This window comes from Neolamprologus multifasciatus, chromosome 1, assembly GCF_963576455.1.
Source record: "Neolamprologus multifasciatus chromosome 1, fNeoMul1.2, whole genome shotgun sequence".
NCBI lineage: Eukaryota > Metazoa > Chordata > Actinopteri > Cichliformes > Cichlidae > Neolamprologus > Neolamprologus multifasciatus.
In genome coordinates this window covers 10,845,468-10,864,835 of record NC_140439.1, presented here as the reverse complement: position 1 = coordinate 10,864,835, position 19,368 = coordinate 10,845,468, and the positions used below count along the sequence as shown (strand labels likewise).

At 39.1% G+C, this 19,368-nt stretch overlaps 1 protein-coding gene across 2 annotated transcripts in view; it reads left to right on the top strand.

Moving 5' to 3' along the window:
* The window catches only part of trip4 (thyroid hormone receptor interactor 4), an 86,660-nt gene that overhangs the window by 2,952 nt on the left and 64,340 nt on the right, over positions 1–19,368 (top strand). For both annotated transcript variants that reach the window (XM_085166473.1, XM_085166465.1), the window contains exons 7-11: positions 23–238; positions 344–473; positions 661–854; positions 960–1,084; positions 1,663–1,754. In XM_085166473.1, coding sequence (XP_085022599.1) covers positions 23–238; positions 344–473; positions 661–854; positions 960–1,084; positions 1,663–1,754 — 757 coding nt within the window. The remainder of the gene's footprint in view (positions 1–22; positions 239–343; positions 474–660; positions 855–959; positions 1,085–1,662; positions 1,755–19,368) is intronic.

Here is a 19,368-nt window from a genome sequence, read left to right as displayed (position 1 = left end):
CACTGCCTCCCTTTAACCCCAGTATCAGAAGAACACAGGTTCTGGATGACGAGTCTGATTACTTTGCCACTGAATCCAATCAGTGGTTGTCACCCAATGAGCGAGAGAAACTGAAGAAAAAGGAAGAGGAGCTGAGAGAGCTTCGCCATGCCTCTCGCAAAGACAGGAAGATCACACTTGACTTTGCTGGTAGACAAGTAATTGAAGAGGGAAACAACCTGAATGAGTATTACGACAAGTAAGATAATCTGACAGCACCTGAATCACAACAGCAATTCCAGATTTATGTTATGTGGTTGTGTTAAACAGCCTGACTTTCTAAAATGTTTCCAATAATTTGCAGGTTGGATGATACCCTCAAGGCAATGAGCAATGAATCGGTGTCTAAATCACCAATGTATTCTGAAAGAGAGGGTGGACGGCAGGGCCTCAGAGATCTTGTGAATCCCAACATAATGCAATCTGCACCAGAGGTAACTTGATCCATTCTGAACGTAGCATTTCTTCTTTAATAATTCCTCTTTAGTCATTTGTATTATTTTATAAATTCAAATGAAATATCAGTCAAATCACTTGAGTTTGCTCTGCACTTTAGCCCATCACAAAACAGTGAGCATTCAAACAGACTCTACTGCTGTTTCTAATGAATGCTTATTTCAGTGGGTTGATGTTGGAGGGAGTGAAAGCTACAAGAAACCAATGGAGAAGGGAAAGAGTGCAATGGAGGACAAGGGAAGAGAAGAACGACACCGGTTGAGGCTCCAAGACAAAGAGCTGCAGGAGATGTCCGATGGCGGCTGGTGCCTCAGCATGCACCAACCGTGGGCCTCGCTACTGGTAAAGGGCATCAAGAGGTAAGGACTGTGCAGTGTGTGTGTGTTGTATATATGATAAACTCCTGTAGACACTTGGGTTTTGGCAAAGTGTTGTAAAATGTGATATTTTATGTGTGTATGCAGGGTAGAAGGACGAACGTGGTACACGTCACACCGCGGGCGACTTTGGATTGCAGCTGCAGCAAAGAAGCCCACCCCTCAAGAAATCGCAGAGGTGGAAGCCATGTACCGCCACATTTATAAAAAAGGTGCAGAAGCTGTACAAAGGAATCAGATTGTGAATACTAAAAATGTATTTCTGGTCTAAGCAGATTTAAATATGGTGTTTCTGAGGAGAGAAAAAACGCTGCAACAAAATATAATGCATGGGTAATGTTTTCCTTGGCTTAGGAAAAAATAGTATAGAAATATTTATGTTAAAAATGCCCCCAGTAGCTTTGTGTGGGCCCTTTTAAAGGCTGTTGTAACAACATTAGCGCTAGGTTTCGTAATAGGCCCTTTGGATCTTATTGCCAAGCTGTGGCCTTTCTCTGTGAAAGCTGTGAAAGGACATAGTGTCTTTAGGGCATATTTACTAAACTTTTTTATTGCACACAGTAAAGTATTTCTAGCAGAAAAGTATATTTGTTTAAATTTGCTAACAAGCACAACTTTCTTTTCATGGGCATGAAAAAATAACATGTCATAATGGTATCAATATTTAGCGCTGATACAAGTAATATTAATGCTAAACTGGGCTCTGTGTCATGTTGCTGTCATAAAGTGATACTGATTGCTTTTAATTCCACACATTGTTGATTCAGTGATCCTGGTCTTATCTCCACAGGGCCCATGTTTCCTAAAGACTATCCCACTGGCTGCTTGCTGGGCTGCATTAATGTGACTGACTGTCTATCTCAGCAACAATTCAGAGAACAGGTTAGTGAAAGATGTACTTTTACAACCAAAAAAAAAAAAACCCCAAAAAGTGAAACTCTCAGGTTTCACTACTCTCAACGTTTTCCTTATGACCGATTGATATTATGGGTTCTGTTTGAAATCAGTCGTGGGTTCACAGAAACATGAAATGTCTGCAACTGGATTAAAGATGACAGCCTTCCTGTCATCATTTGTGCTTCATTGTGATCTAAAGTAGTTGCACATTTGGAGTATAAATGAATTCACTTAAGAAAATGTCAATAAATTCTGGGTTTGTACATGAAAAAGGCCATATATAGGGTTTTATGTATTTGTCCACGTGGGCCTTGGAGACAGTGTTAAAGTGACGCATCAAACACTTAACTTGTATTAAGTTAGAGACAGAGTTTTGTAATAAGTCAGAACTCTGTTAAGTAATGACTCAGTTCCAGTTATAGCAAAAAACAGGAGTGGTTGTAAAAACATTGAGACTTCTCAGTATGTTTGAAATGCCCAGTGGATAATTTTGAGTAATAAGTATGATCTCAAGCTCTAGTCCTTTCATGTCAGTACTGTTTAGTCACTGTGTTGTTGGCTGTTCTGTGTAATTGTGAGTAATTTGGTGCAGTGCCACTTTCTGTCAGCAGAGAGCAGACTCCACCCTTTTCACAAACACCTCCCTGCCAGTTTACAGTGTTACACTAGGGGCAGTATCCACCACAGAAACCAAATACAAGCTCTCATTACACCAAAATACCTCCCACCAGAGTGGTGGCATGTACATTTTACAGTGGTACCAGTCTTTGTGTGTATTTCAGATATGTTCACAGGAGAAAGCGATTCTATTTGAAATGAAATCCCCCCCCCCCCTCCTCTTAGCTCACAGTGTTAGAGTGACTGTGAACATGTGATGTAGCAAATAATGCTATTGCTGCATTAGTGCCGTGGTCACTGTTGCCTTGTAGGACTAATAAACTGTTTACTTGAGCTTTTGCACCTAAATCAGTTGAATCAATTGCAGTGTTACCAGATATAAGCTGGAAAATGCACCCTGCTTTCCATTACAGCATTATGTGGAAACAGAGTGGCTCTCCCCATTTGCTGTGAATGGAACACATTTAAACTTAATTGCATTGCCATCTTCATTTTGGCTGTTTTGCCCCCAGCTTTGCAAGACACTGCTCGTCTCAAATCATTCTTTTACAGACTATTAAATGTGTATATTATATGTTATTATAACACTTCACCAAGAAACGTTGTGTTTTTTCCTTTAAATTTTCATCTTTAGGTACATGCCTTATTTGATTAAATTAGTTACTTTTTGTTCTGTACTCGACACCTCTACCTGGCATACTCCATAGATATTGTAACACACGGATACACTCGCATCCATGTAGAATAGTCTTGTTAAACTACTTAAGTGGGGGAATTCGTCAAATTCTACACATTGCATAAACATGCTCTCACCCTGCAAAGCTGGAAAACCTCTTGCACATGTGCATACATGATCTTCTGCCATCTTTAGTGATAAACAAAAAGAGATCACATTTGGAAACTGCAGTCTTAAAAAAAAAAAGACGCATACACACAAAAAAGGCAATAATCTGCTTGTGGGTTGTTGTATTTCTGCACATCTCTGCAGTTGTTGTTTTGTTTTTTTTCTGAGAAGCTGTGTTTTTGGTTGAAAGAAAAAAATAGCCTTAAAAATGTGTCCTGTTTCATGGTTGCATTCTGACTGCTGGGACCTGTAAATCTAAGGGCTTTCCCCTTTTGTACTCTGTCCTCATTCTCTCCTCCACCACTCATTCCACCCAGGGCTGTAAAATCATGTTTGCAGGCAGTGTGGCTGCCCTTTCATCCTGTGAAAGGGTGTGTGTGTGTGTATGTGTGACCACTTGCACAGAGCAGCCATAAATAACACCCCCACCTCACACAAGGCCCCTCAGAAAAAAAGAAAGCAAGACACATGTAGAAAAAAAGTGAACCAACTAGAAAAGAATAGAAAAGAATAACAGCACCAAATGCCTAATGATGGTGCTGAACTGTTAGCTATTGCCTATTGGAGTCGACATTTTGGAAAAAAGGAAAAGCCATTAATGGTTTAGCGTTTGAATCTTGATTCCTTTTGTGTAAGTAGAAGAGGGCATGTTGTGCTAGTGTATAGTAGCACATAGCTGCACTGCTGGGTTGGGAGAGTGGGTGAGGTGTAGGATTTACTGTCCTGTGCTGGCAGCTGTGGGTGGTTAAAAGGGGGGTGGTGAAGGACAGACAGCCATTATTCTTCAGGCTCTTCTAAATCTGTCTCTTCATGATGTATGAAATATTCAGGGAAAGTGGAATGTGGGAAGATCAGGCGAGCATGAGAGAAACACTACTGACTCACAGAAATGGAAAAAAATGTTTTTAACGCTTAAATGTCACTGATCGACGATTCTGTGTCATTGCACTCGTTCCTCTGTTGGGGCGCTGTTGCACAACACCAAAACCCGGAAACCCTGCTGACAGACAGTGCAGAAAGACCACCTCAGGCAGAGCAGGATTTCCATCTGCTTGACTTGGACCAATTCTTTCCCTCATTAGAAACTGACTGGTGTATTGATCCATTCTCCCTGTAATCTCTCACTCCTCCCAGCTTCCCATCCCCCCCTTAGTACTGATAATTGGCCAGCCATTATGATCTGTATTCTGTCTCTCCGCTCCTACCCCCCAGTGCTCACTCAGCAATGGGTGGAGATGTATGCCTGACCTGCCTGCTGCAGAGGGGGGTTGGGATAGAGATGGGTATGTTACAGATTGAAAATGGGAATGTTTTTGCAGCAAAAGTGAGATAATTAAGCATCAACAGAGAGGTGCAGCCAATCTGAGCAGCTTTATAGGTGGTAAAAATGTTACAGATTCTTTATGTTGAGTAAAGCTGCTTTAAGTCAAAAATAATTTCTCTTTTCTTTTTTCCTTTTTTTTTTTAAATACATAAATCAACACATATGCGTTCTCTATCTCCATGAAAGCTTCTAGCACAGACAAAGGCACATCAGACCTCATGCAGAGCTTGAATCACACATCTACTTACTCCTGCAGTGAAAAAATTGATTGGATCAATCCACACTCTCATTTAAGGTCTGATTTGTTACCCTGTTTCAAAGACCAGATCACCAGCTGCAGAGATACATGTCTTAGTGAATACAAAGAAAAGGTCTTCATTCATATGATATGACTAAGAGGACAAGAAGTCAAAGTGGGCAATGTGTGTGAGGGAGGTTTGTACATGTGTTATCTGAACAAAGAGCCCTACACATTTCCTGATGATAAAATATTAACATAGTAATCTGTAAATTGCATCATTCTTTTTTTGCACAGTAATCCAGTCTATGGTATCTCAGATAAGCATATGTTTTTGACCTCAGAACTGTTGACGGTTGGTATGTAACACATTTCCCAGCTCACGTACGTATCAGTTAAATGCATATTCGTGACATGACTCGAAACCAACTGTTAAAGACTCAGTTTTTGTTTTGTTTTTTCTTTTGTCATTAATTCCACTTTAAGAGCAAATAAATTTAGAGCAAATAAATTTACCTTGATTTCACGAATGATAATGATTTTTTTTTTTGTTAGACAAGAACAGGCTTTGATGTGTCACAGCAGGAATAACACAAGTTAAAATAATCAGGATGGTGGCTGAATTTCAGTTAGCTTCACTTTTAGGGTATTGATCTTGAGCATGCTCACTGTCACGCTTTTATTACCAGAATAAAGCAAATATTAATGTTAGAAGTTAATGATACTTTGCCAACATACTGAGTCAAAACTTACATTTGGGTTTTAAAAGGAAATACAAGCACTGAAGTGAGTGCTAACTCAGGTGAAACTCTTATTTACAGCATAGCAAGTAAATATAAGAAGATTTTATATAAAAAGCAAGAATATAAAATGGTTTTCTTATGGTGTTCATCTGCTGCATGGATAGATATATATGTTATAGTATACCGTCAGCATATATGTTTAGTTGACAACAACGGCATATGCATATATTTATTGTTTGCATCTGAACACTAGTGAGAAAGTCAAAGAGCCATTATACCGCAATAACTAACAGTAATAAAAAATAGCATGACACATATGACACAAAAACAACAAATCTAAAGTCAGAACGTGGTGTGAGCACTTTTTGACTAGCAGGTTCTTCCCAGCATCTTAGTTCTCCGGAGGATTTAGGCTGCCTCAGTGCCTTTGGCTTCTTCATGTAATCCCAGACTGACTCAGTGTTGATGAGATCAGGGCTCTGTGGGAACCATACCATCTGTTGCAGGACTCCTCGGTCTTCTTGTCACTGATAATTCTTTATGGCCCTCGCTGTGGTATGTTTGGGGTATTTGTCCTGCTGCAGACCTGCCGAGTTTAAGACGATCAGGTGTCTCTCTGAATATACTGCAGTACATCTTTTTCCCCCTTTTACTGAACATGGGTTGCTGAGTCAGATGCTTCACAGTTCAGATTTTACTGATCGCAGACTCGTACTGCCAAAAAAGCTGAGCGTTGTTCTATGTCTGCCTTTCCCGCTACCTTAATCTCATCTAATCTGCTGTGCATTGGTCAGTTAATAAAACGAGGCTTTAAGTTGTTCGTCACTGTAGCTTCAAGCCTATTTTTGTGGAATTGTGTATGTAATCTTATTCTAGCTCAGTATATATATTATATATGCTGCAGCTTGGTACATCTGTGCACACTAGCACATGTGAGATAACTGAAACCAGGCTTATACCACATCACACAGCTGCGAGGCTACAGCCACTTATCTGTTAAAAGAAGTGCTGGTTCCTGTGGAATTCCATTTGTGTAAGCTCTGCCTCTGACCTCCAGAGTGGAGCTCCTGTGCTTGTTAGGCCTGCTGGAAGCTCAAACTGATGCCTGTGTTTCCTTGTGTGGTAATGTGATATTTATATGCTGAAAGCCTTCCTGCCAGCATGCCACACACGCACATACACTCACACTCACAGGATATATTGGATGCATTCCAAAGGAAGGGAAGTCAGGCAATGCTGTTTTTTTTTCCATGCCCCTTTTTCTCTGTAACATTGTGTGAATCCTTAGCAGTGGTTGCTTCCCTCTCTTCCTCCTCTCCTCCCCCCTGCATTATTCCATCCATATTTTTCCCTCTCTAACAGTATGTTTTACAGGTCAGTGCGGTGAAGTTGTGTGTGGATGCAGAGAATTCAGTTTACGCTCAGTAAACAGACATGCAAGCTCATACTCAATCATGCATCTTTGGGTCTTGCTTTCTCTCCCTGCCTCTTTCTGTACAACCTCAGTCACACACTAACACGCTGACATTCCTCCCCTTCCTCCCTGTTCCTTGCTGGGCAGTTTGCCATGGCAGAGAGGTCAGACATCATGTGATTCTGCAGTGGTGTGTAGAATGCATTCAGCTCTGGGTCCCCAGGCACTGGATGACAACCAACCGAACCTCAGTCACAGGTTTTCCACAGCATGAAAAATACATAGAACCATCTGCCAGACTCGAAATGGCCTGATACACTGTTTAGAATTTCACTGCAGTCCACAGACCACTTCATTAAATGTCACACAGTTTCTACTGTTGGAGAAACTGCCTGTTAATACCCATTTATTATCTCTGCTTCTTCTCTATTTTGTTCTGCTCATTTAATAGGACTTGTTCCTCTCTCAGTATGCTGATCACAGGAACTCGGAACAATGATAAAGCCAATGCAAGGAATATTTCACACAGCTCCCTTTTGATGGTTTGAAAGACAGCACCGTTGATGAAAATAAGTCAGAATCAAAGAGAGTAACTGAATATCAACTTACTTGAAGTGTTGAATACAAAACAGGTTCAAATCCTTCTTTTCTCTTTAAAATTGTGTGATGTGTTTTTGCTCTTTTAAGTCAGAGCTTTTCAACATATTTCTAATCCACAGCAGTCTTTTCCCTTTTTTGAAGAGATAAAATATCAGTGAAGTCCTAGTCACTTCTAAACTGTAGTGTCCTGGAATATAAATGGTGAGGGTGTACTTAATATTACATGGTGTCTAATATTGACTGTAACAGAAAATATGATTGTTATAAAATATACTAAGAAGAAAAATCAGCAAAAGGGGAAGAAATGTTTCTGTTTTCACACTGACAGGATTCATCTCTAGTTTTTAGTTTTTAGTCGTTGCGACACATTCCACGCAAATTCCATTAGTAAGTATTTGGCAAATGACAAACTTTTTTAATATTCAATTCAATTCAATTTTATTTATATAGTGCCAAATGACAACAACAGTCGCCTCAAGGCACTTTATTTTACCTCTGTGGATTTCAGTCAACGTGTGATTGAAGTGCAGACTTTCAGCTTTGGTTCAAGCATTTAACTAAAATATTACAATAACTGTTTAGGATTTACAGCCACTTTTATACACTGCCCCCCATTTTAATATGCTCAACAGTAGTTGGTCAATTTAACATAACATGAAATAAAAGGATTGTTTTTAATATTTCAATGACAATCCTCTGTGACCAATTTTGTCCTCAGTAACTGAAAAGCAAGCTCTGTTGGGTTGAGATCAGGTCCCTGATTTAGCCATTGAAAAATGTCCTAATTTTTGGTTTGGGTCACTATTCGTTTGCTCTGTGAAGCTCTGTTAGGTCAGTCTTGAAGCATCTGGCTGAATCTGAGCAGAGAGCATAGCCCTTACACTTCACAGTTCATCCTGCTGCTTCTATCACCAGTCGCATCATCGATAAACACTAGTGACTCGGTTCCACTAGCAGTCATATATGCACATGCCCTTACATTGGTTCCGCCATGTTTGACAGATGATGTGTGTATTTTTGATCATAAGCTGTTTCTTTCCTTCATATTTTTTCCTCCTGATCATACTGTCACAGGTTAAGCTTGGTTTCTTCTGTATAAAAATCATTTTTTCTGACAGTCTAATCTCACCTTCTTGTTCTGAGTGCAGTTGGTGGTTTGGACCTTGTTGTAAACCCTTGGTATTTCCATTCATCGTGGTGTCTAATGGTTTAACAATGATTGCTTAACAATTTGAGTGTTCTTGACTTCATTAGATGCTGTGAAGTTATTTTTGTTAACCATTATATACCTTTAGTTGTTTTCAGTGGTCTTTCTGACACTTTGAGTCAACTCCAGTTTCTCTATTTACATAAGGCGCACCAGATTATAAGGCGCACTGTCGATGAAGGGTCTGTTTTCATACATAAGGCGCATTAAGCTAAACAAAACAGTCAGATAAGTCAAACTTTACTCAACTCATTCTTCTTGCTTCCTCCACTTCTGTACCATTGATTCATACATGTTGAATTCTCTCGCAGCTGTTCTATTCCCATGTTGTTGCAGTATACTAATAACTAACCTCGTATTGTGGATGGATTATCTGAGTTGTTCTCCTGACTGAAGTTTGTTCCGTTTACAGGATCTTGCCATGCGATTGCATTTGTCCCTAACCATCGGGAACCCTCACATTAACTTTTATAGAGTGGAAAAAAGTTGGCATTCATCCTCCAGCTTCACTGTTTGTTATGCTAACATAGCTGTGTTGCTAGCGATTACGTAGCACATCATTGTATACCAGCTAGTCCAACTTCAGTAACCCTACAAAAGTCACTGCTGCTTAGTTTTCTGTCTTCATTTATGTTGGAAGTGATAACAGAGCTGTACGTTTGAATTTTTTCAGAAATCTCTCAGTCAGAACATGCTACATCATGCTTAGGTGGAAACTAGCGAGCTAACTTCCTGCTAACTTCTAACTCTGTTAAATTTAATAAATTCTGTTTTCATGGATGCCTGGATGTTAAACTTAATTGTTACACCTGGTAAAGCAGCAACACTGATCATTTTATTAAAGATGAAAGAATTTAGACAGTTTTTAACTCTCAGTGATGCCGCAGTGTTGACTTTGGGACCTGAAGTGGACGGAGTGTTGGACCCAGATTACTCCGCGAGGCTCCTGACTACGGTAGCCATAATGCTCTGACAATCCATCAAGCGGTGTGACTTCATAGCTTACCAAAGTCGTACTAAAACATTTTTTGACAGATTTTTGAGCACAGTGTACCACATAAAATCGGTTCGATGTCAGGTAGCACAACCGGAATTCATACATAAAAGCGCGCTGGATTATAAGGTGCACTGTCGATTTTTGAGAAAATTAAAGGATTTTAAGCCTTAAAGTCTGAAAAATATGGTAATTTGTATTAGAAGAGTAAGGGTAGAGTCACAAGTTCCAGTGTCACAGGCTGTCAAGTGTCCATTTACCTTTGAGACTCTTTGAGTGTAACAAGGTTCTAGGTCAAATTCAGTCACTTGACAGAAATCTGTTGTTTAAAAGATAAAATAAAATAACTGTTGCTATTTTTGACAAGTTGCATTTGCAAATCACTCATTTTGGCTCTGCAAACAGTTTTGAAATCTCAGCTGGAACAGAAACACTATTTTTGTTTTTACTTTATGAAGCAGTGGTCTGGCTCTCAGTTTGTACTCTCTTTGATAATGGCACCAACTGTGTTAAACAATGTTTGCATAAAACAAGACCTCAGTGGATGTTGATGTTGTGATCTGTTATTACCATTGCCGCAGGCAAACTTTACCCCCCATAATAAGCTTTAATGAAGCATAGAATCAATATGTTTGACATTTATCTCCCAACTCCACATCTGGTGTTTGTTGTTGATGCCCCAAAATCGCTCCTCATGAGGCCCGTGTCTGTGCCAATTTTCTGTTTTGGAATGGGAAAATGAATGAAGGTTGCGTGTTGTAGTCAGTAAGTACTTGTGCAAAGTCAGTGGGCGACCATGTTTCCCTGCTACGATATTATCAGGAATCGGAAGAGCTCTCAGTTTAATCATTATTCTTTATGCCTGTTCACATCCAAATGTGAGAACAGGCATTACTTCCCTCATTAAGTCTAGCTGAGTTTGAGTGTTTTTGCCAACATTCCCCAGGCATGTCTATGCAATTCCTTCATGTCACACATGCCTGTGTGTGTGTTCACTTGAGAAAAGATCTTTATCCAGCCCAGCCCAACCCAGCGTCAGTATTAACACAAGTATCTCTTCTCAAGAGAGAACCAGAGAGACAGAGAGCGTGAGACTCTCTGCTGCTGCAGCGCCACTGATTACAAACTCGTACTCCACTGGGCGATACGTCTGTTCGGCAACTTCCTGGTAGTGACAAGAGATAAATGGAAAGTAGGGGTGGGCAATTGTTTATTGTAAATAACAAATCAGTACTTACCCAGAGTTAATTTACAATGGCTTTCTCTGTCTGTTAAAATGGTCTCTTAAGTGTGGACCGCATGAAGTAGGGATGATCTCATTTCAGTCGATCCAACCTCTGCCGTTTGCCATTTGGCTTCTCAGTTCAGCCATCCTTACAAAGCACAGTCACAGTACAGATACCATCTTTGCCACATGCCTGTTACACAGCGGGCTATTTTCAGACTTGGACTCGCTCCCATCTTGATGGAAATTGATTCTGTATCGGTCTGTACTGTTATGTTGGGTAACCACATCTAGGTTTTCTCCATGTGTCATCCGGAGTATTCGTCAGAATGCCTGTGACAGCTCATCTTTGGTGTATTTGTCTTTGGTGTGTTAATCTCACTCAATCAACATTTTAATTCCACAACACAGGAACTGTGCTTTTGATATGAGGTGCTGTCGGTTTAAATGGCAGGAGGAGCGGGGTGATTATTTCCAATGAGGCTCTAGTGATATGTTCTGTGGGAGGCAGGGAGTTGATTGCCTGCCCCATACACACCGCTAGGTACTCGTGTGTGATCAAGTAAAATTTACGTCAAACGTGACACGTCTTCGTGCTCAACTCATCGGCTTTCGGTTTTAAAGCCGACAACATAAAAATACAGAATTTTCCTCATAATTTAGCCTTAGTAGCCACAGACACTATCTTATTTTAGACGTTTTTTTAATAGAAAAAAAGGCAGTTCACTTGCTAATAAACCTACCTATTCTTCTGTTAGTATTATTTTTTGTGTAAACACATTACTATAGCTAGTCATTGCATTAGGGGTGTAGGAAGATGAAAGCATTGATAGAAAGTGTGAGTTTACTGATTCATGCAGTTTCTAATGGAGACACGAAAACTGAAAAAAAGGCTTTAAAAAGTAGGCCCAGTGTCATGTTGTTTTATGTTTTTCTTGGGAAAGAACTGAACAAATGAGATGTATAGCAGATAGATTCTTTTTAATATTTAAAAAAAGAACAATCAAGGCTGGTGTCTTATTAATATAACAAATTGCCCACGTGGGGGACTAATAAAGGTTATCTTATCTTATATATCTAATTAAATGGTCTAACATAAGAAATGCAATCGTATGTTTATAGCTGACCAGATTTTACCTGACAGCATCTTCAAATATCTCTCTGCTTATCATCCTTATTCATAATAAAACATAGTGAGTTTGAACACTTCATTCAAATCTTGTTTTATGTCTTAGTCATCAAGTGATTAATGAGTCATAGAAGGATGTTTGTGCTCGACAGTGTTACTGTTGGAATTATAGAGTGTAGCGAGCAATGGCAGTCAGACGTTTGTTTCTTTAAATCTAGTAACACAAAACATAAATCTATTTATGGCCAGTCCAGAGGTCTACTTTGTGAGAAAATAACTATTTTCTGACACATGTACATTTAAAGAATGCTAAGTTACATGTAAACTGTTTCCTTGACTGGAGAGGTTTTATATACATTAAGCTTGTTTTAGAATTTGGCCAAAGGCCTTCATAGATTGATCTCCTGTTTCTGTATTTTAGCTTACATCAAGAAATAAATGTATTCTGCAGTACAATGGAAATCCAATATTCAGGAATTTGCAGTGTTACTCCACCGCCAGCCGGGACTGTTTCATTCTGCTGCCTTTTCCTATATTTAGTGATGCTTGTTGGCGCACCCACTCCACAAGCCCTTCTGCCATTGCTCAAGAAGCAAATATGACACGATTTGCTGTTGTTGGCCAACTGTGTGAAGTATTGATTTACATGTCAGATCATCCTTGGAATGTAACCGTTTTTGTGGTCATTGATGCAAGAATATGACGCAACATAATTACATTTTAATAGTGATGTTTTAAACAACACATGGTCTGTGCGGAGGCATGCTATCACCATGAGGAAAGAATCTTTTCTTCCATTTGAAAGATGACCTTTTTTCTAAGAGCTGTTTTGTCAAACTGTTTGAGTCTAGATGTAATAATATTGGAATTTCCTAAAAGCTAAACACTGTTCAAATGCTGCTGTTTAAATAAAGATGCAGTTTTAATATTTAACAGAAAGTTGGATAATGCACAAGACAGAAAGTTATCGTCCGGATTTGTACTCAAATGTTTACTGTGTCTGGGAAAACATAGTTTTATCTAATATCTTTGAAGTTTAATCCATCATACATAAGTGATATAAGAAGCTGGCATTTACATAGAACATTGTGTAGTCGCAAAGCTAAGTACTGACAAGGTCCTGTTGAGACTACAGAGAAAAGTTATGGCTCTTTGTTGATTTTCTGTTGTTTTTTCATACATTATGTCTGCCAGCCAAAATTGGTATCAGTTAGGCTATATCAAGAGCAGGGCTGGGAAGTAACCAAGTACAAATACTTAGTTTCTGTACTTAAATTGAGCTTTCAGGTGTCTGTACTTTACTTTTGTATTTATTTTCTGACAGCGTTTTTCTTTTGCTGTGTGCATTTTCACATAAATATCTTTCTGTCCCTTACATTTTCAAAACAGACTCATTACGTTTGGCTTAAGACATTTGAGGGGAGTTGTTGTTTCACATTACTGCACACTTTTAAACATCAAACCGATTAGTGCCTGAACAATAACACAGGAAAGGCAATCCTAATGGTGTATCAATCAATCGCATGCAAAGAGACGAAAGAGGCAAAACTTTGTAAGTTATGCATAATTTATATCGCCATAGTTACAGGTTAAAGTGGGCTGATGTTTTGTTTTGTGTAGATGTCCATAAGCCATGGTACTGGTACTTCAGCATCTAGCTAGCCCTATGGAAAAGGAGTGAGAATAAAAGGAGTAAAGTTCTTAAAGTTTAAGTGACAGGTAATTTCAAATGTAACATTTCTATCAGCTCAACAAATATTAGCAAACGTACAAACTTTTTCTGTGCAGTCTGTCACACACTGTGTCTGTTGATTTCGCTCTAAGATGTAAGAAAGACAGGTCACGAGAGACGGGGAATAGAAAAGAGCTTATATTTAAAGATATTCAATTCAATTCAGTTTTATTTATATAGCGCCAAATCACAACAACAGGCGCCTCAAGGCAATAATACATACAGAGAAAAACCCAACAATCATATGACCCCCTATGAGCAAGCACTTTGGCGACAGTGGGAAGGAAAAACTCCCTTTTAACAGGAAGGAAGCTCTGACAGAACCAGGCTCAGGGAGACTCAGCCATCTGCTGCGACCGGATATGGATTGCTCAGTGGCATTTGATAAACTGGGAATTTAAAGATTCATGTAAAGTCCTGGGTTTGTTTTCAACCAGATCTTGGCTTTGTATATGATGTGAAGTTATGATTTTTCATATTGTGAAACGTCCTGCAAAACAAATTAATGTATACGTAAATACTTTGAGCTATTTAAATTGGATTTTTCTCAACACAAAACCCCTCGAAGCAGTAGTTGTTGTGATTTGGTGCTACATAAATATAATTGAATTGGATTGAAATGGAGATTGCATGAAAATACTCTGCAGTGTAGTGCAGGATAAACAGGTTAGCTTGTTGTACTCTGATGGATTTAAAGTGAGAACAGCGTGTTGGTCTCGTTCAGAGTGTCTGATGTTCCATGGCCAGAGTTAGGTTACATAAAGTGTAGCAGAGATGAATTTCCATTTTAGCTAAAGAGGCTGAGATTCAGTGACTGAACTTCACACCAACTGTATACTGTCGAGTATAAAACCAGTAAACAGTATACTGGTGGATGGATGGATGGAAATCGGCCAAGACAACTCACGAAACATCTGTTTACATGTGGTTGAATTTAGATGCGTAAATCCACAAAGAGCAACAGCAGATCACATGAAAAAAGAACACTTGAATTGCATCAGGATATAGTTTCAAGAAGGTCTGTAGGTGATAACTGTCCCTGTATTATTGTCAGCTGCTTATGTGCAATGCAGAAAAATGTATAGCAATTGTCTAATCTTTTTTTATTTGTTTTTTCTATTAAAGCGAAGGATACTTTAATAATGCAAAGAAACTTAAAGTATTCATTCCATTCTTAGCTGTATTTAACCACTCAAAAAGTTTGGATTACTTGGAAAAGGCTGTAAAGATATAAATTGAAAAGGGGCTCCTATTCAGCACCCTTGTTCCCTCTGTTAGAACATATCAGTCGGATCACCTTATCTATTGTACGGTATAGTACTAACCCATGGGCTTAGAGAAACCTAAAACATGCCTTTGATAAGAATCGAGGGTTCTTTTTGTGCTCCTTTCTCAAACCATGCTTAGTGCCAGCTTTGAAGGAAGGAGGGAAGAGACAGTTGTTTCCCACAGAGGCTGAGTGAACACAGATGGCAGGGCTGCACCCCGACGTCAGAATATCAAAGCAAATATTCACCTCAAGAGACAGACGTGTTCATAAACTCCCCAGTTCTTCTCAATTTCCACATTATGAAATCAAATGCCCACTGTGAAGTGGTTTGTTACCTTACTTAAAATACAAGCATTTTTGCTGACAGCACCTGTGTAAAGGAGGGGTGGATTTGTGGCACCGATAAAAGGAGATTGTGGTGGAAAATAAGAAGTTTTAATGCCTTAGATTCCCTGGAATTTTTCTTTGAAGTCGAGGGTTGAAGGCAGACATAGTAATTGTCTCCAATGGGTTCGTGTGTGTGTGTGTGTGTGTGCGTGCGTGTGTGTTGTAAAGGAAACCACCAAGTAGAAGCGCTTGCCATGAGGTTGTCTGATAATTATAACATCCACTTTTTCCATGTTTGGTACTTGCAGCTTCTCAACTGCACTGTTAAATGCATTGTTTTGTATCTCCACTATATTTTTCACTGCACATTTGCAATAACTCTATTTTTCAGTATTACCAGAGTCCAGCAGTCATCAAACAGAAGCTTGACTATGAGTAAAAGAGAGGACCCTTTTTCTTGGAAAGTTCCAGCAGTTTGTGTTTTTGAGTCTAAAAGGCTTTGACTGTTGTGAGACAGTCTTGTTTTCCTCTTGCCCGAGGGCATCCGCAGGAGGTGAAGTCATAAACATGGCTGGGAAAGTGGAACTGGGCTAAGTGAGGAAGTCTGTGTGAATCTCACTGCAAAAACACATGACTTCACTACACCTGTCAGCACTGGAACTGGCCGAAAAGCCTAATGTGCAGCTTGCCCTTTACCAACATTTCTTTTGCAGAGCTGAAGTGTTTGCTTATGAGTCACAATGGTAGAAAATTGATAAATACCTTTGGCTCCTTAGTCCTTATGGGAAATTTCAATAACTCAGTACTGGGCTGGTGACACCTTGAAGTTATTTGCATGAAAATAAAAAATGAGTTACTGACTGGCTGAGTTGATTCTTGAGTCAAAACCACAAAACCACACGATTAATATAGTAAAACCTTGCATAGACTTTTGGGTAGAATTGAAATATAGCCCATTTTGCCGCTGCATCTTACTTCCCCAGTCATGGGCTAAATGCAGTTTAAATCACTCTCAGAGCGCTGGAGTTAGGCTTTGTCGGGGTTTACGATGCATTTTCTGTCCAGTGATGACAAAAATATGTTGGCTGCCCCAGGTTTAATGGAATTTCACATTAACGCTGATGGTTTGATTAGAATTGAAAATGAATTTTAACTTAATTTATGGCAAAGTGCAAACTTATGTCTGACCCTGCATATCTAGTGAAACCGGAAGTATTTTTTTAGGGAATTTTTTTTTTTAGTTGGACACAGACTGACACGGGGGCAGTAATTGGAAAATCGTGGCCTTGGTGCCGAGCTTCTAATAATGAGACATGTCTCTTGCGTTGAGGATATTAATAATGTAAAAAAATTCAGGAGCCAGTGTTGGGCACTCCTGGATAATTAATGTTCACTCTCTAACTTGACACCAGTTGATTCTGTAGGTGAAGGAGTATGCTAAATTTTTAATCATCACCATGCAACTCTGTGCCTAAGCTCCACTGAAAGAGACTAAATGAGCTGCAGTAGCTGTCTGGTATCGGTTTGGGTTATGAGCAAGTACGATCTTAATCCTGTGTTTTGCACAAGCTGAGGGCTTCTCGTTTTAGTCTTGACAAAGGTTTGAGAATTATTGTTCTGTAAGCAAAGGTAAAAACATTGATCGTTATAAAGTGTCAGTTCATAGATTATCTTGCAAGCAGTTTATTCAGTTGATCACATTATTTCCTCTTAAAAAAAAACTTTTACATGGTTTTAACATAGCTGAAAGGATTTGCTGCTGGTACAAGTTAAGTAGTTGAAACCTGGGTATATTTGTCATTGGTAAAAAAAAATTTTTTAATTAATTAATGACAGTTATGGGTTTATCAAAATAGTTGCTGACAGCCAACTGGGATTTATTGGGAAAAATGGTGGCTGAGAGTCTAAAAGACAACTGAAACGTATGATGTCTGCAAAGAGGCCACAGGCTACACTTACATGTACTGTGCAATTTGGCCGCTAGCCAAACTCTGGTAGAGCTGTTGACATGTACCCTTGATACCGTGCAGCTGAGTGACTTTGTTACCATGAATAAACCAGTTAACACAATATTCCTGTCCACCTGAGCTGTTTAGCCCACAAATGGTTAACCTGCATTCTAATGTCTATTAATGTGGGCACTAAATACAAAAAGTCAGCTTTTTAATGCAATAACATCTGTTATTACATTTGATGCATTAATACATTTGCATAAGTGAATATCAGAAGTGATGTACAGGAAGGAAGAGCTGTAAATACAAAATGCTTGGTGTGTGAACTGTAGTTCTCATTGTGAAGGCTCCATTGATACATTTTTATATTTATAAGGAACATTTAAGACACGTGCACTTATTGCTGTTTTTCACTTTCAAACAGAAAAGCTGTTTCATTCATTCCAGTCAACACCTCTTTGTTGCTCTTTCATCATTTTAAGTTTCTCTTAATGAAACTCAACACTTCCTGCAGATGTTTAACAGTAAATGTGATGTGAAAATATTTTTTTCTCCTCAACTGCTGGAAGGCTTTTAATGTCAAACAGATGAAGGCGCGAGTTTGAATTAACAGCAAACGACAGATGGTGGCAAATCAGAAAACATGGAGGATCCCTGCTAAACTACCGGAATCGTTTTTTGTAAATATTAAAATCGTCTCAGTCTTTGACGGCAGCAGCAGCTAAACAGCCGCACCTCATTGTTGGTGCTTTACTTCAACGGTGATGTTGATCTTTGCTGAAACTGCTGTTGGATAACTTTGTAGTTTGATGTTCTAGCATTTTTTGTGAAGCGCTTTGTGATATTTATCTTGGAAGGTGCTGTGGAAATAAAATTTTACTAGACTGACATTTTATGAAGTTGCCCTTTGTCACAGGAGATGGTTCATGTCCGCTACATTTTCACTGGTAGAAATTTGCATTCTAGTTTGGTTAAGGATGCTGCCTAAATAGTGTGCAGTGGGCAGGACGCATAACTTGTTCACTGTGAAATGATAAAACCATTACATCTGTACTGTGGAGGTGGTGGAACAACAAATGCCCAATGTCCATCCACCTCCTATAAAAAAAAAGTAATATCTAGAGAACTTCAGGGCTGAAATGCCCTGAAAAGGGGTCTTTTCATGTTTAACGTAGTTGGATGCGCTTGTGAAAAGAAAGACTTAACCTCGATATAACTGGGGTTTAACTTAAACTTTAATGTTGCATAGACGATCACATCAACTTCAACTTGTCAGCCCTGCGAACGACCGCTGCACCTGGCTCAAACAGTCTCTCCTCCACAGATTCCTCATTTATAAAGTGATCTATGAACCCTAACATTATGGCTAATAGGTGTAGTCTCCCATATCAGTGCAGCTTGCCAATATTGAAGAACCATTTATACTACCTAAGAGGCAAAGAGTGAAAGCATGTTCTTAGTTTTTAACATTAAATTCATTATTGTAGACGGGCAGTACAAAAGTGACCTCCTGCAGACTGCTTTTAAGCTTACATGTACTTGGTTTCCATTTAATTAATTGGTTCTGTCACACACAAGCTCTAAAACTTTACCTTTAAACACCTATTTTTTAAATAGAGCTCCCTGGACAGTGTTAAATCTGGTATAGATGTTTATACGTGTGTCTAATTCATGTAACGTTTCATATCCAATCTAGAATTCACTATCAAATTAAACATGTTCTGTCGACTTGCGAACTAATAAATAGAAGAAAATATCAAGGGCCATTTTCTGCTGAGCTGATTATTCAAACACAGAAGAGAAAAGCGACGTGTGAACATATTTAGGGCTTCATACCTTCGTACCTACCTACATATCTTGCCAACAAAAATAAGGCTGCATGCCAACTTTGCAGAGAGAAAAAAACACAGGTTACCTTACTATGACAACAAAAGTCTATGCTCATGAGTTTGCCACCCAGTTTATAGGCAGTGGAGCGGAAA